The following is a 15,527-nucleotide window of genomic DNA, read 5'->3' as shown; positions in this document are numbered from 1 at the left end:
GCTACTCAATCTATCTAGCAAGCCAGCCAGCAACCAAGCAAAGTAAACAGCACCAACAATGTGAGCCAAAGCAATAAGAATAACAGTCAAATTGCTTTGACTAATCAGTTCACCACGCTGAAGGAGGCACATGTGCCCACCGGCTAGGATCCGGTCTGTCCTTCTGTGAAGGGCAAGAAAAGCAGGAGGAGCCACGGAAGATAAGCAGTGAGAAAGGCACAGAGGAGGGGGAAGAAGTGTTCGAGAGCCACCACCATGTTAGCTACCGTATTAGGGATGGTGATAATGGCAAGTGGTAATGAAGGTGGGAAGCAGCAGGCACCTGACAGAGGACAAGAAAGTCAGAGATGAAAAGTCAAAAAAGAGACAAACCCCACAGTCCCCCAGGGAAGCAGGCACCTGTCAGTCAATGTGGTCGCCTCTGGAGACATCCGACAGCTACACGCTATGCCTACGTGTGAGTGTGCTCGGAATGAGGAGAGGGCATCTGACAGTCTCGATAATGTCACGTTTTGAAAAATCTCTTATATGTGTATTTGTGGAGGGGAAGCAGTAGAGTGGCGGGGCACTCAACTTGAGTAGCCCCGACGAGCACCAGCGTGCAAGGCTAGAGAGAGGCAGCCCAATCAGTCCGACTGTCTGTTGTAGCGGGGACAGCGCTCTGGGTAGCGCCGCTTTCCACACCACCTGCTGCTGAGCCTGCCTCTACCATCACCACGTACAGTCCGACAACATGCTGTCACGACCGCGGCCAAAGCAGCAAGACAAGGCACTCCGCTTCAGAAACAGGAACGCGTCGCTTTCATGCCTAAAGAGTCCCACCCCAGAAAACAGTTAGAATGTAGAGATTCCAGAACTTCTAAGTCTGGGGAGAGATTTGGATCTCCACAGTAATTAATTTCCTGAGAGTTTCTGTTGGCCAGTGTTATATTCAGAATTCTCCATGCATCATTTTAATAAATCTGTTAGACATCTGCTAATTTTGGTATATGCCCTAATGACTCAGTCGGAGACAAGAAGCTGTTGTTGGAGGGAAGCTCCTGTCTCTGCTTTTCATCGCTTTCCCCATCATCCCTCTCAGGAAAGTTCTGGAGACCCTTTAGCAGTTAAGACCAGAAAAGCAAAAAAGCTTTTAAGAGTGTGTTGTTTCCTCTAAAAGTCCACTGGGAGCAGAGGTGAGGACGCCTAACCACTGCCTGAATGAGTTCTTGGTGATGCTTCTTAAACGTATGTGCCCAGAAAAGCGTTTAGGTAAATGACTTCTAGAACTTAGATGTTTCTGTTTCCAGGAACTGCATTTTGTGTGTAACTTCATTGAACTATTTTATTGTTTTGTGATTATCTGCTTTCATGCCAGTCTCCTCAACAATACTGTAACATACTTAAGAGCAGAGACTGTCTGTCTATATCTCTATATGCCTGGCTGTTAGTACATGGCTGATGAATATCTATGTATTGGAGGCACAGATGTGTGTGTGCTTAAAGTGTTAAGACTGAAGACCTAGGGAAAAGACACTTATCCCCTTCAGATTCAAGCATACCCTTGGTCACATAAAATAATGTGTGGAAGTAGTGGTGGAGGGGAATTTGGAGTAATTCTTCTATAAAAAAGAATGTCATGAATACATTAATATAAATTAATTAGCAGGAATTAAAGTAATGTAAACAATCATTCTTCTTTCAAAACAGATTTCTGCTTAATCACATTCAATTCTTAGTTACACCACAAAATAACTGATGAATCTTACAGCTTGTGATTTTGATTTTACATAAAGTTACATTTTGTCAGGATAATTTGAGGGCAAACAGAGGATATATCTTAGAATTAATAAGCTTTTATAATTAACAATTAAGCTTATCTTCAAAAACAAACTCATTTATTAAACTCAGTACTTTCTAAAACTAATTTTTAATTATTTCAGGAAGATTAGTGACAGTGAAATTAGAAATGAAATACAAATTCATTCTATAATTGATCAAGAACTTGAGATAAAATGAACTCAATAATAAAATCAAAAACCTCTACTGACCCAAGAGAAGTTCATATTCGGCTATTTAAACATATTAGTCACTATCAATTAGATATATATTAACTTCTAATGTTATTAAAAGCAAAAGGATCTGGTTTTCTATCATTGTCATCCATATCTGAAGTCAAAAGTCTGAAGTTTTTAGATTCTTGTTCCCATCTCATCACCCTGCGACCTATTTTTCAACAGAGAATCCATATGCATCAGTCCTATTTGACAAAATGTATTTAGAAATGCAAAACTGGTGTAAAATATTTCATAATGTCATGCTCTTTCCTTAACACGTCATGCACTTGTGGACATTTAAATCTCATTTTTAAGAAAGGTCTAGGGCCAAATTCATATAGTCACCTATTATTTGAATAGTGAAAAGAGGGGAGTTTTCTTTTGAACAGGGGAAATTTTCTGACGAGATAAGTGTAGACAAATACCCCTGACCTAGATACTAAATTAAAGACAAAATTCTATAACAATCCTAATTATTCTCATAAAGTCACTGCTGAGCCCCTTATGCACAAGTGTGAATTTGGCACCCATAGTTCCCAACTCCAGACCTTCTATCTGGGGCCAGATTCCTCTGTGTACACCCTGCACAGGCCACTCTTCCAGCTCCCCTGCCAGACTGATAACTACGTAGTGTTGATTGCCTGAAGGGGGCTATCTCAGTCCTGAGCCAGGAAGTTGAAAGTATTCCTTCCTGTGGAGAGCAGAGAGCTCTGCAAAACCAGTTGTCTTCCTCCCATTACATTTCCTGTTAAGTTTTATAAGGAGAAAACATGAGCAGACAGACGTTTGCTATCCTAGCACAGTAATGAAAATTTCCTAAAGTTCTAACCTACTCTTCAGATGTTGCCCAGGATCCTTTTACCTCTTTGATATTAAGAAAAGAAAAAAACCATAAATGATATTTGGCAGGGGTCAATTGTTCCTTGAGATATTCTTATCTCTACCCACCACCCCCCCCGCCCAATTCTTAATCCTCCTACTTAGTTTAAAACTTTTTCAAGTTGATCTACCATCAGTAGTCAAATTGAAATGATGAATTAATTGAATCTCATAAATGAGTTAATACTAATTATTAGTTTCTTGTGTTGCTCCTCCTAGGAGTAAATGCATCTAAAATTTCTTTGAGGAAGAGAGAAATGCTTAACTCAAACTCGGCCACAGTGTAAACATTACAGTCAAAGGAAACTGGAGATTTCACAAGGCCTGGGGCTGCTGTGAATTCAATGTCAACCTTCAGCTTCAGTTTCTCAACTGGACTAGATGAAATCCTTTTCGACTCAAACATTCTATTCTTCATCATATTCTACATCAGTTAAATTTAGGAAGTGTGATTCTAAGATGATTTTAGTTGGGGGACTTCAGATGGTCCTCAAATCATACTGTATAGATTACTATCTACTTCATTTGCCTAATAAGATCAGCCATAATGGGCTTCCCTGGTGGCGCAGGGGTTGAGAGTCCGCCTGCCGATGCAGGGGACACGGGTTCGTGTCCCGGTCCAGGAAGATCCCACATGCCGCGGAGCGGCTGGGCCCGTGAGACATGGCCGCTGAGCCTGCGCGTCCGGAGCCTGTGCTCCGCAACGGGAGAGGCCACAACAGTGAGAGGCCCGCATACCACAAAAACAAACAAACAAACAAACAAACAAACAAAAAGATCAGTCATAATTAAGAATAGGCTTCCTTCTGCAACCTTGGTTCTGTTAATAATACTGTCTTGGGCTTCCCTGGTGGCGCAGGGGTTGAGAGTCCGCCTGCCGATGCAGGGGACACGGGTTCGTGCCCCGGTGTGGGAAGATCCCACATGCCGCAGAGCGGCTAGGCCCGTGAGCCATGGCCGCTGAGCCTGCGCATCCAGAGCCTGTGCTCTGCAATGGGAGAGGCCACAACAGTGAGAGGCCCGCGTACCACACACACAAAAAATAATAATAAATAAATAAATAAATAAATAAATAATACTGTCTTCATTTGGGCTTAAATGAATACCTAAAACACAATTGTAAGGATGTTTGGTTTCAAGATGATGGAATAAAGGCCTTTCTCATCCCTTCACCTCTCAAAAATTACCCCCTAAACAACACAGAAAACAAAGAACACATATTTCATCTTCCATGAAACCAGAAGTATTTGTAACCACACTCCACAATATATGAAAAGGAGATAAGTTGGAAGAATGGTGAATGATTTAACAGAGAGAAGGAAGGTCTAACCAGAGTGCCTATAACAAAAAATAAGCTGATCCACCCAATACCAGAAAAGACTTGGAAACTAAGGGCAAAAGAAATCTCAGAAAGCAGAGACAAGGCAGGAGCCTAAAATGGAGGAATCAGCTGAAATTTTGTGTAAGTGGTGTGTAGTAACCCTCCCCCTAGATTGCTAACCTCCAACTGATATGATCAAGTGACAACCCTCCCACATCCCTATAAGAAATATAGGATACAAAAACTCTGGAGAAATAGAAACAGAGATTCTCTAAATGTGGGGATATCAGGCCCAGGGGAGGGTAGGGACTAAGAATGGGGGGAACCCTGGCCAGTTCCAGAATACTAGCAGCCAGGTTTATTATCTCCCAACCCCTTCTCCCTTGTGACATTAAAAAAAAAAAGATACTGCATCTCTGAAATAAGAAAGAATGCTATAACAAAGGAATACTCATAAGACAAAAAGAGCTCTTAGAGATTAAAAATATAATAGATAAAATGGAAAAAAATTCAGTGAAAGAGTTGGGAAATATAGCCAAGGAAATATCTCAGAAAGAACAGAAAAGACAATCACTGGAAAGCAGGATAGAAGAGATACAAAAACTAGGGGATCAGACCAGGAGATCCAAAGTCCAAATAATAAGTTTCCAGAAAGAAAGAAGAAATATGAAAATAACAGGTAAGAAATAATAAAAGAAATAATACAAGAAAACTTCCCAGAACCAAAGGGCATAATCTCCAAATACTGAAAGGGTTCACCAAGTATCCAGTTCATTGAATGAAAAAAAGACCCATATCAAGGCATATCATCTAGACATTTCAGAACAACACTAATGATGAGATCATTCTAAAATCTTCCTAAAGAAAAAAAAAAATTAAAAACCACAAACAAAGGAAGTCAGAGGGTTTTGGAAGGGCTGTCTTCAGGAAAACACACACAATAAGAGACTGTAAAAGATTTTGCTAAAGAGGCAAGAACAAGATGGAACAAATATTTACTCCATGAAAAACAATTAATTATAAAAGAAAAGAAATGCAATCATACTATACTACTTGACTCAGCAGTGAATAATAGTTACATGATCATAATAATGAAGACTTTAAGTACGATATTAACCACAAATTGTACCAAACCATGTGATGGAGGATGGGGGAGAATAAAAGGTATAAGTGAGTGAAAATTGTTGCCTGAGAATACTGATGACATCTAAAAACATGAATAACAAGACAGTTATACCTGAAGGAGTTGTAAGTGGAATGAAATGGAGGGGACAAGAAGAAAAAAGGAGAAAACCAGGGAACTGCCATGGGTTTGCTGTTGTTCTTATAAGCCACTTTTTTTAGCATTAAGTTTTAAAAATATATTCTTTTTTTTTTTTTTTTTTGCGGTACATGGTCCTCTCACTGCCGTGGCCTCTCCTGTTGTGGAGCAAGGCTCCGGATGCGCAGGCCCAGAGGCCATGGCTCATGGGCTCAGCCACTCTGCGGCATGTGGGATCCTCCTGGACCGGGGCACGAACCCGTGTCCCCTGCATTGGCAGGCGGGCCCTCAACCACTGCGCCACCAGGGAAGCCCTAAAACTATATTCTTGCATTACTTTGATACTATATAAAATAATTTACAACAAACCAACAAAAATGACAACTCTCTATTGTACATAGTGAAATTACTACTCTACAGGATAAACTAAAAATATAATTCAAAGTTTCAGATTATTAAAGGTCTCAAGTCTAATGCTGTGCTGTACTATTCTTGAAAATTATAACTATGGAGAAACCTGCCTCTTCCTTAATAATGCTAGTTTGACTTCAGTCCTTAAAGTTCAAATTCCTATCCCTGGAGACTCAACAGTGACTTGGAAAATCTCTGATTTCCACTCCAGTGGTGGAAGGGAAGTGCTACTTCCAGTCTGAAACACAAGCCATCATGCACAACACTGTTCTCAATCCCACAGCCAAGCTAAACCTAGACTGGAACATTTTCACAGGCCAGTACCACAGAAACTAACATCCAAGTAGACAATCTGGGTTACGAGGCATTGTGTACTCATCTTCAGATCCCCTATCATACAAAGTTGAGCATCAGAAGCTCTATTATTTTTTTAAAATCTTCTAATCATTCTGTGGCTTTATTTTATATAACTTTCAAAAAATTGTATATACTTATGGTATATATACCATAAATATATACAGTTGACCCTTGAACAACACGGGTTTGAACTGTGCAAGTCCATTTGTACACATATTTTTTTAACAAGTATATTGGAAAAAGTTTTGGAGATTTGTGACAAGTTGAAAAGAACTCACAGGCAAACTCTGTAGCCTGGAAATATTGAAAAAACTAAGAAAAAGTTAGGTATGTCATTAATGCCTAAGATATATGTAGATACTTGTCTATCCTTACATAGGCATAAGGTGAGTGACATTTAATTATAATGTTGAAATAATTAAATAATATACTTTAAATATATTTAATAATAGCAATAATGTTAGTTTTCTTACTGTTTTATAACTTTGCTTTCAAAGAATTACATTACCATATAGTATGCTTCTCTCTCTCTCTTTCAATTGGAGAAGATGTTTTTCAGCCTATCATCACAGGTAAGTGGTTTTAAAAAAACATAATCATGTTTCCAATACTGTATTATGAATATGGCATGGTAATAATACCATATGCCACAAGAATTCTATAATGGTTTGTTAGTTTATAGGCTACTGTGAAGCAGCCATATCGATTACCTAGGCTACCATAAAGCAATCATATTGCTGCTTCTTCGTTATCAATGCATGAATCATTATACCTGCAAATAAATATGAATTTATTTTTCACATAATTTTTTCATTTTTGATGTCTAGTGTTAGTATCAATAATATATATAACGTCTGCAGTGTTTTGTATCATATAAGACAACATCATTGTAGGTACTGACAGATGATTCATTTTGTAAACAGATGACATAAGCATGGTATCAATAAATACAGTACAATACTGTAAATGTATTTTCTCTTCCTTATGCTTTTCTTAATAACATTTTCTTGCTCTTACTCTATTGAAGAATACAATTATATAGTATGTACATATAACATAAATAAATCTGTGTTAATCAACTGTTTATGTTATCGGCAAGGCTCTGGTCAACAGTAGGCTATTAGTAGTTAAGTTTTAGGAGGAGTCAAAAGTTATACATGGATTTTAGACTGTGCGGGGAGTCGGCACCCCTAACCTCTGGGTTATTCAAGAGTCAACTGTAAATAGTGAAGTGATTACTACAGGCAAGGTAATTAACATATCCAGCTCCTCACATAGTTACATTTTGTGTGTGTGTGATGAAGAAACCTGAAATCTACCCTCTTAGCAAATAGTCCAAATATGGAAACAACCTAAGTGTCATAGACCCATGAATGTTAAAAGAAACTGTGGTGTGTGTATATATATATATATATATATATATATATATATATATATATATACACACACACACACACAATGTAATATCAATATTATTCAGCCTCTACAAAGGAGATCCTGAGATTTGTGACAACATGGACGAACCTGGAAGACATTAGGCTAAATGAAATAAGCCAGACACAGAAAGAAAAAAACTGCATGATCTCACTTATAAGTGGAATCTAAAAAAGTCAAATACATAGAAGGAGAGAGTAGAACTGTAGTTACCAGGGGCTGGGAGGTGGGGAAATTGGGGAGATGTTGGTCAAAGGGTACAAAGTTGCAGTTATGTAGGATGAATAAGTCTAGAGATCTAATGTAGAGTATGAGGACTATAGTTAATAATACTATATTGAATACAGAAGCTCTATTATTGATTTACTAAATAATCTTTAGAAATGGACTTAACTTCACTGTGTATCAATTTCCTCATTTGCCAAATGAGAAAACCTGCTTTAAAGAGGTGAGATTCAAGTTAATTCATTTAAATGACAGCATGAGGTATTATATAAACACAAATTACTGCTTTAATTATGACAAATTTTTGGCAGCACTTCCTCAAGAAAAACTAAACAGAATCCTCTCTCTTTTTTTAAAGTATGTTTATTATAATTTTTTTTTGGCTGAGAGGCTTGCGGGATCTTAGTTTCCCAGACCAGGGACTGAAGCCAGGCCACGGCAGTGAAAGCCGCCGAGTCTTAACCACTGGACCACCAGGGAATTCCCCAGAATCCTCTCTTCTAGAAGCCTTTCTCTCTTAAAGATAACACTGCTGAGAAATCTAATGATTTCTTGCATGTATGTTAATGAGTAAGGATTCAGTCTTCTTACTAAAAGTAAGACAAAACACAAAGTTTTTCTCTTTATTTACCAAGTATTTGCCAACTATGGGTCAATTCTTCCCTTTTCTTGAACCTCTTCTCTCTAGGCAGCCTTGTCTTAGTACCACCTGCTCCTTCATCTTTTTCCGTGTCTTCTGCTTGCTACTCTTTCTTTCTGCCCCTCTAAACAAAAAAGTTCCCCTCAGAAAACTAGCTCAGGCTCCCTTTGTTTCTCTCTTCGCACTCCTTGCTTGGGTAATATCATGAACTCACACGACTCTATAACAATTCCCATTAGACAGTAGACGCTCAAATTCTCCCAAGCTTTAAACTTGCATTTCCATCTTCCTGCTTGACACTTCTATCAAAATTATCTGAAAAATCAGATTCTACTCTGTTTGTTCTTTTCTTTTCAACAATGACATCACGATCTTAGTCATCTACATCAAAATCACCAAGTCATCTCTGACCCTGCTTTCTCTTTAAACCCCTGATGGACAGTTAGCGGCAGATTCCCATAGACTCTTTGTGTATTCTCTTTTCCTATCTCTCCCCATTCCATCCCACCAGTCCTACACTATTACAGATCCTAATCTCAGCCTGGAAAGCTACAATAGCCCCTAATTTATTTATTCACATTCTGCCAATGGCCACTTCAATCCATCCTGTTCTCAGAGTGGCTTTGATCAAACTGCTGTTGCTTTGAAACAATCAATGGCTCCCTATTGCCTCCCCTTGATATACAAGATCCTATACATTAATGCCCCAAATAAGCTATGTTTCAGTAAAACTCAATTAATATTCCCTGGACATGCCTGGCATTTTGGAAGTGGGAGGGTTTGAATTAATTGCCCACCCTGACTCTGCCTCCTATCCTATTTACTTTTTAAGGCTCATAAAGGTTCTCTTGATTTCTCCACAACATTGTGTTGTCTATTTCTTCTTTGCACTTGACTCATCAGAGCTCTAACCTGTGTGTATGTATTTAAGCACTTATTTTACTCTAACTTATAGCATAATTGTTCATACGTAGTTTCATTTCCACCTCTCCCTTATGAGATTTTAAACTCCTTGAGTGCAGTAAAGTTGTCGTACTCATCTTTGTGGCTTACTGTACCTAGTCTGCACTTTGCACATGTAAATGCTTAAGAAATGCCTTTGAATTAAAACTCAAAAGAACTGCCTTCAAGTGCTTTTGGAGTGCATCAGACATATTTAATAACTAAACACTTCGAGAATGAGTTAATCTTGCCAGTGACATACTACTTGGTCCTAGATTTGCAAAACAGTTGGGAAAAAAGAAGTCTTGTTTTGAATCAATGGTTGGATAAAGAGTTCTATCAAAGGATAAAAAAAAAAAAGTCTTCTTAGTGATATAGTAGACGACACTTTTCCTCCTAAGTCAGTCTGTTTAAAATTCCCAGATGGAATACTGGAGCATGGAGCAGTGAAATGAGCAACAGGGTTATGCTAAGGAATCCTTTTGGTAAAAGTGGGATTCTACCCTTGGCATTCTGCTGGATGTTAAATTCAGCTATTCTATTCTGCCTACTGAAAATGACCCTGGGGCTTTGGTAGACTGAGTATCCTTCTCCAGTTCCATCCTGGGGCTGTATGTTCACTTTCTGAGCTATTAAACTGTGGCCATATTCTACTCAAAGGTGGAATAAAGAGCTAATCTCTGCTACAGATATCAAGTTAGTCTCTGCCGTTACCAAGTGACAGGCCTCAAAGAAACAAGAAGAGCTTGCTGCTCTACCTCTAGAAGGAACCTTTATTAATGGATATCTCCTTCAAATGACTGGGTCTTTTCATTTCAGCCAGCTGTATTTACTTTACAAAGTAAGTACACTACAACATTTACCTGTTGAATTATGTAAAGTCAGAAGATAGGACAGATGTTCTCTTACGAGTTAGACATCGAGTCTACATTAGAATTTGTCCCAGTGCTTTGTGTAATTGACCTCAAGCTTCAAAAAGCAAAGTGTGTAATCTCTGCTCCGCCCTAATTTCTCAGATAAGAGTGCTCTGGTGTCCCATTTATTGTGGATTTACTATAAAAGAAAAAAAAATTAAAGAATCAAGAAGTTGAGCTGGGTTATAAAAACCAAATTGGCAAAAGGAAAAATGGACAATGTCTTAAAACCTTAGGGAGGCGGGGAAGCCAGCTGGCCGCGCTTTAATCCGAAAGGACCTACCTTCCCTCCATTTCCTGGGCCATTTCCAATCCAGGCTAATCTTCAGCAACATGTGAACCACACTGGGAAGCGTCGCTCGTTTTAAATCAGAAACCTTCCCTAGACGATCTACTCCCAGCCAGTGATTTGCGTTTTTAATAGACAAGTCCGGCCGAGCCAGGTGCGGGCTCTGACCAGCCGAGCAGTGCGCGACCCGACCGGTTTGAGGTCGCCCCAGAGACCGTGCACCCCGCCTGTGGGCAGCTTGCGGGCAGCAGGGGGCGCTGCGGAACCTCCGTCCCTTCCCGGGAGAACCCCTTCCCCGGCCTAGGCGGTTAGTGCAGCCCGTCACGACTGGCCCGAAGTTCTCTACCTCCTAAAAAAGACAGACGCCCAAGGTATGTGACAAAAGAAACAGAGAGCACGCGCCCTATAAAACGAACCACTCTCTTCTTCATCATGACTCTCTGCGTCTCGCAGCTGGTTAAAGGCTGTTTCCAAGATTTAGCAATTAAGAAAAGTTGTTCTTTCTCACACATTAAAGCGCGGGCCTCTACCTTCCTTTAAAAAAGAAACAGCTACTGACCCTGAGCCGCCTGGGAACCACAACCAATTACCTCAAAGCGGTGCCGGCGGCCGCCCCGCGCCCGCTCTCTCCCCGGGAGACCCGCTGGGGCTTCGGCTCCAGTTTACCCCCAAACTGTGACTGGACCGTCGGCAAAAGAGGTGACAGGGCAAACCTTCATCCCACACTCTGTATCGCACACCGCCCCCTCCCGTCTCCCCACGCCCGACGGCCGGGAGCGTCGGAGGGGACTGAGGCGCCCAGGGTGGCCCCACGCTGGACGCCGGGAGGAGGCCGGGGCTCGAGCTCGCGCCGGTGTCTAAGCACCCTTCCCCTTCTTTGACCTCCTGAGGTAAGCTCCGGGACCCCGGGGTCCATCTTCCGCGAGGTCCCCTGACCACGGGCAGGGGCACGCCGGCCCTCGGTTGCAGGAGAGCAGGCGTCTGCTTACTGGAAAGCGTGCCTGGCGTCCGTTGTGTCAGTCCGCGGGGCTGTTCCGTGCGCTCGAGCCGGGACGGACACCCCGGCCACGCCTTCGGCGCCCCCCAAGTCCCTCTACAGAACAGCACGAAGGGTGCGAGAACCCGCCCTAGGTCTACCGTACACGCAAGCCTCCCCGCATAGGACTGCGGTGGAGGGTGGGCCTTGAGGGTCCGGGGCACATCTCGGGGCGGCCGTGGGCGCGCCTTCCCGCCCCCCGCCAGGCGCGGTCCTCCCGAGGCGCGGGCCGCGGGCCGGCCGGGTACTCACATGTCGGGCCCCGGCGAGAAGGGCGGCAGGCAGTAGTCTTGCGGTTCCCGCTGCCAGGGCGCCAAGCGCGGCTCGAGCCCCCCGTTGACGCCCCTCCAGCCCCGTCGGCGGCGCTGCGGCTCCGCGCCTTCGTCCTCGCCCTCCTCCTCCTCCTCCGGCGCCGGGAAGGTCACCCTCGCTTGCTCCTTGCACTTGCTGACCTTGGTGGACATCGCGCCGGCCGCGGTCCGAGCGCGGGGATGCCGGCCGGCGGCCTCCTTCTCCACCGCCGCCGCCGCGCGGTCTCCCCGCGGCGCCCCTTCCCTACCTCCCGCGGCTCCAGCAGTCCAGGGCAGCCCCGGGCGGGGAGGCAGGAAGAGAGAACGGCGCGGCCCGAGACCGAGCAGTTAGAGGCGGGAACCAAAGCCGTGTCGCCGCCGCCGCCCACCATTAAACCGTGGGGGCAGCCGCCACGCCCGTGGCTGTGAGGAGGAAGCCCGGGGCCGAGCGGGCCGCTGGTGCTGGGAAACGCTCTCCCGCCCCGCGGCGGCGGCGGCGACGGCGATGCCCGCTCCGTGCCCGTCTCCTGTCTCCGACAGCATCACTTGCTAGGACAGTACAGTTACTCAGGGTGAAGGAGAGAGAGGGAGGGAGGGAGGGAGGAAGGGGGAGGGAGGAAGGGAAGGAGGGAGGGAGAAGAGGGGAAGAATCAATTCCTTACCAGACAGTGAGAGCTGGAGAGGAAATCAGACAGACCAGCAGGTAGGGAGTAAGGAAATCAGAGAAACTTCTCTCCCCAATTTCCCCTTTCTCTTCCAAAAGAGCCCTTTTTCATTTAGAGGTACAAGTTTCCCAAGGAAGGGAAAAGGAAGTCGTCTGGCTTGTTAATTTTCCTGCAGTTGTACTTACCCTGTTCAACTTTATATTTGTTTCAGCAAGCACCATTGGTTCGTTGTGTTACTTACTCTAAGACTTCGTTGAACCTACAGAGGTTTAAGTACATTTCCCTGAGTGCCAAGAATGGTAATGTTTTAATCGTGCATGATGCTTCAGGGGTGTTTTTGTTTGTTTGTTTGTTTTAAATGAATCTCAAAACATCTAACAAGATTTATATACTTTCCAAGAAATATTTTCCAGCAAAATTTAAAGTATTCTTTTTAAAACTTAAAAATTGCATTTTAAAATTCAAGAGCAGTATTTCTTCTGGGAGAAAAGACTTGTGGAATTTTAGTCAGAATGAGTTTTAGGGATCAAGAAATTTATCCCTCATTTTAGAAATAAGAAAACTGAGGCCTAGAGAGACTGAGTAAACTACTCAAGGTAGGTAATAGAAAACTCAGATGAGACCTAGGCAAGTGTATTTTCTAAAGCTTTCTATTGCCTCAAATAAACAGCTTTCCAGCAAGTCCAACTTGGAAGAATCACAAAAATACCAGGTACACTACTATGAAATAAGATACTCATTTTACCATTGTCCAATTATACTGTATTTTTTTGAAGAGCAATTCTTCTCAAATTTAAACAAAGCACAAGGAAATTTAGCTCTTTTGAACTGCAGTCTTAAGAAGTAAATAATATATTGTGTGTTTTATTAAGATGATAATGTCTGTATGTTTTAGGAAGCAATGATGTTTATTTATACATCTGGTACAGAAAAAACAAATAATGTCTGGTGTTTTACAGTTGGAAGCACCCTTCCCATACCAGCACGTATAGAAGTAGAAGTGTCAAAATCCTCACAATGCAAGTTTCCAGACCCCTTCAATTCCACCTCTGAACGATCTCTAAAGCAGGACTGCTTTCCGTACCCCAAAACCACTGCTTCAGTTAAGGCTCCCATCATCCTCCCTGCCATCTAGTCTTTCTGCAGCCCACCTCTCCCCACACCATTTCATTCTCCACGCTGCTAGAGACACCATGCTCAGAGCAAGTCTGATCATGAATTTTCACTGTAAAAATCTCTGGTGGCTTCCCACTGCTTTCAGGTTAAAATCCAAATTTGGCATGCCCAGCCCTTTGTGGTCTGACCTTAATTCTTCAGTCTCCCCTCCCATCCCCCTTCGTATACATCCTGACCGCAGTTACCCTGAACTTCTCATTCATCACCCTACATTCTAGCCCCTTTCCTGTTTCCCTGCCTTTGTCTGTGGTATTCCTGTCACTGAAACATCTCTCTCCCCTCAGCCACCTGGCACACTTTTACTTTCCCTGAAGACCTAGATTAGGTACGGCATCCAATCTGATATCCCTCCTGCCTCCCAGTAAGTTCCCACAGCTCATGACCCTCACCCATGGCACTCTGTGCATACTACAATCTTACCAGTAGTCATAGCACATTGAGATTAACTCCTTATATTCCTGTCTCTTTTAAGACTGAATTCCTTGAGGATGGTTTGGGGTCTTATATACCTTGAGCTTCTTGAGAGTTTATCTTTTTGTCTTTGCATTTAGCTCAGTACCTGATGTGCAGGAGAAGCTCAATAAATGTTGAATGAATTCAGGAAGTCTACAGGTTCTTTATAATTATGTTAACAACTGCGTGAACTGCTCTTATGAGGCTCTGGATAGAAGCACTGTGGGAATGCTGGACTCACGAGGGTTTACTCTTACATACGGCGTTAGTTTCCTAGGGCTGCCCTAACGAAGTATCACAGACTGGGTGGTTTAAACAATAGAAATTTGTTTATGATAATTCTGGAGGCTGCAGGTCTGAGATCAAGATGTTTACAGGGTTGGTTTCTTCCAAGGCCTCTCTCTTGACTGTCTTCTCCCTGAGTCTTCACATGGTCTTTCCTCTGTGTCTGTGTCCTAATCGCCTCTTCTTATAACAACACACGTCAGATTGGATTAGGGTCCACTGTAATGACCTCACTTTTAGCTTAATTACCTCTTTAAAGACCCTATCTCCAAATACAGTCACATTCTTAGGTACTGGTGGTTAGGACTTCAACGTATAAATGAGGGACAGGGGCACAATTCAGCCCATAACACAAACTAACTCCCCTGGGCTGAGGGAACTGTTTCATCCAGAGACTGATAACATTTTTATTCTTAAGAAGTGCATTCATGAGATTAACGAAAGCCCAGAGGAGAGAAAATCTAAAGAAAGTAGGTTCTTAGAAGAGAGAGGAAGTAGGGACCTCCTTGGCATAAGCCAGCTTTGTCTTTTTGGTTTTCTTCTTTTGTAAAAGAGGGTCTATCACTGTATATATGTTGTTGGCTGTCTGTGTACTCATGAAATAAGTGCCTAACATGCATTCAAAATCCATTACTCCTTTGGAGAATGACAACAACAAAATCAGTATTCAGAAAATCAACTGTTGAGGCCAGTTATTTTCAAGTAGAGGTGGTCACTGAGGCAGAAGAGAAGCAAAACTTTCATGATACGTCCAAATTAAATAAAAGCAAATTTTTAAAACCTGGTAGCAGAAGATGGATTCCAGTTTTCCCCCTGAATCTCTAAGAAATGCTATACCTTCTTTAAAATCTGTTTCCACACTGTGGAAGGCTCTGTTCTCTGTCTCTCTGTCTCTTCTCTCTCCCTCTCTCTT

The 15,527-nt window shown here is 42.5% G+C and overlaps 1 protein-coding gene across 3 annotated transcripts in view; it reads right to left on the bottom strand.

Annotated features, from left to right (window-relative positions):
* TRPC3 (transient receptor potential cation channel subfamily C member 3) overlaps positions 1-12,209 on the bottom strand; it is a gene marked incomplete at both ends in the record, with an annotated part of 78,206 nt that extends 65,997 nt beyond the window's left edge. For all 3 annotated transcript variants that reach the window (XM_079713798.1, XM_079713799.1, XM_079713800.1), the window contains one exon: positions 11,998-12,209. In XM_079713798.1, coding sequence (XP_079569924.1) covers positions 11,998-12,209 — 212 coding nt within the window. The remainder of the gene's footprint in view (positions 1-11,997) is intronic.
* Positions 12,210-15,527: the final 3,318 nt, after the last annotated feature.

This window comes from Hyperoodon ampullatus, assembly GCF_949752795.1.
Source record: "Hyperoodon ampullatus genome assembly, chromosome: 1".
NCBI lineage: Eukaryota > Metazoa > Chordata > Mammalia > Artiodactyla > Ziphiidae > Hyperoodon > Hyperoodon ampullatus.
This window is presented reverse-complemented; position numbering and strand designations above follow the sequence as displayed.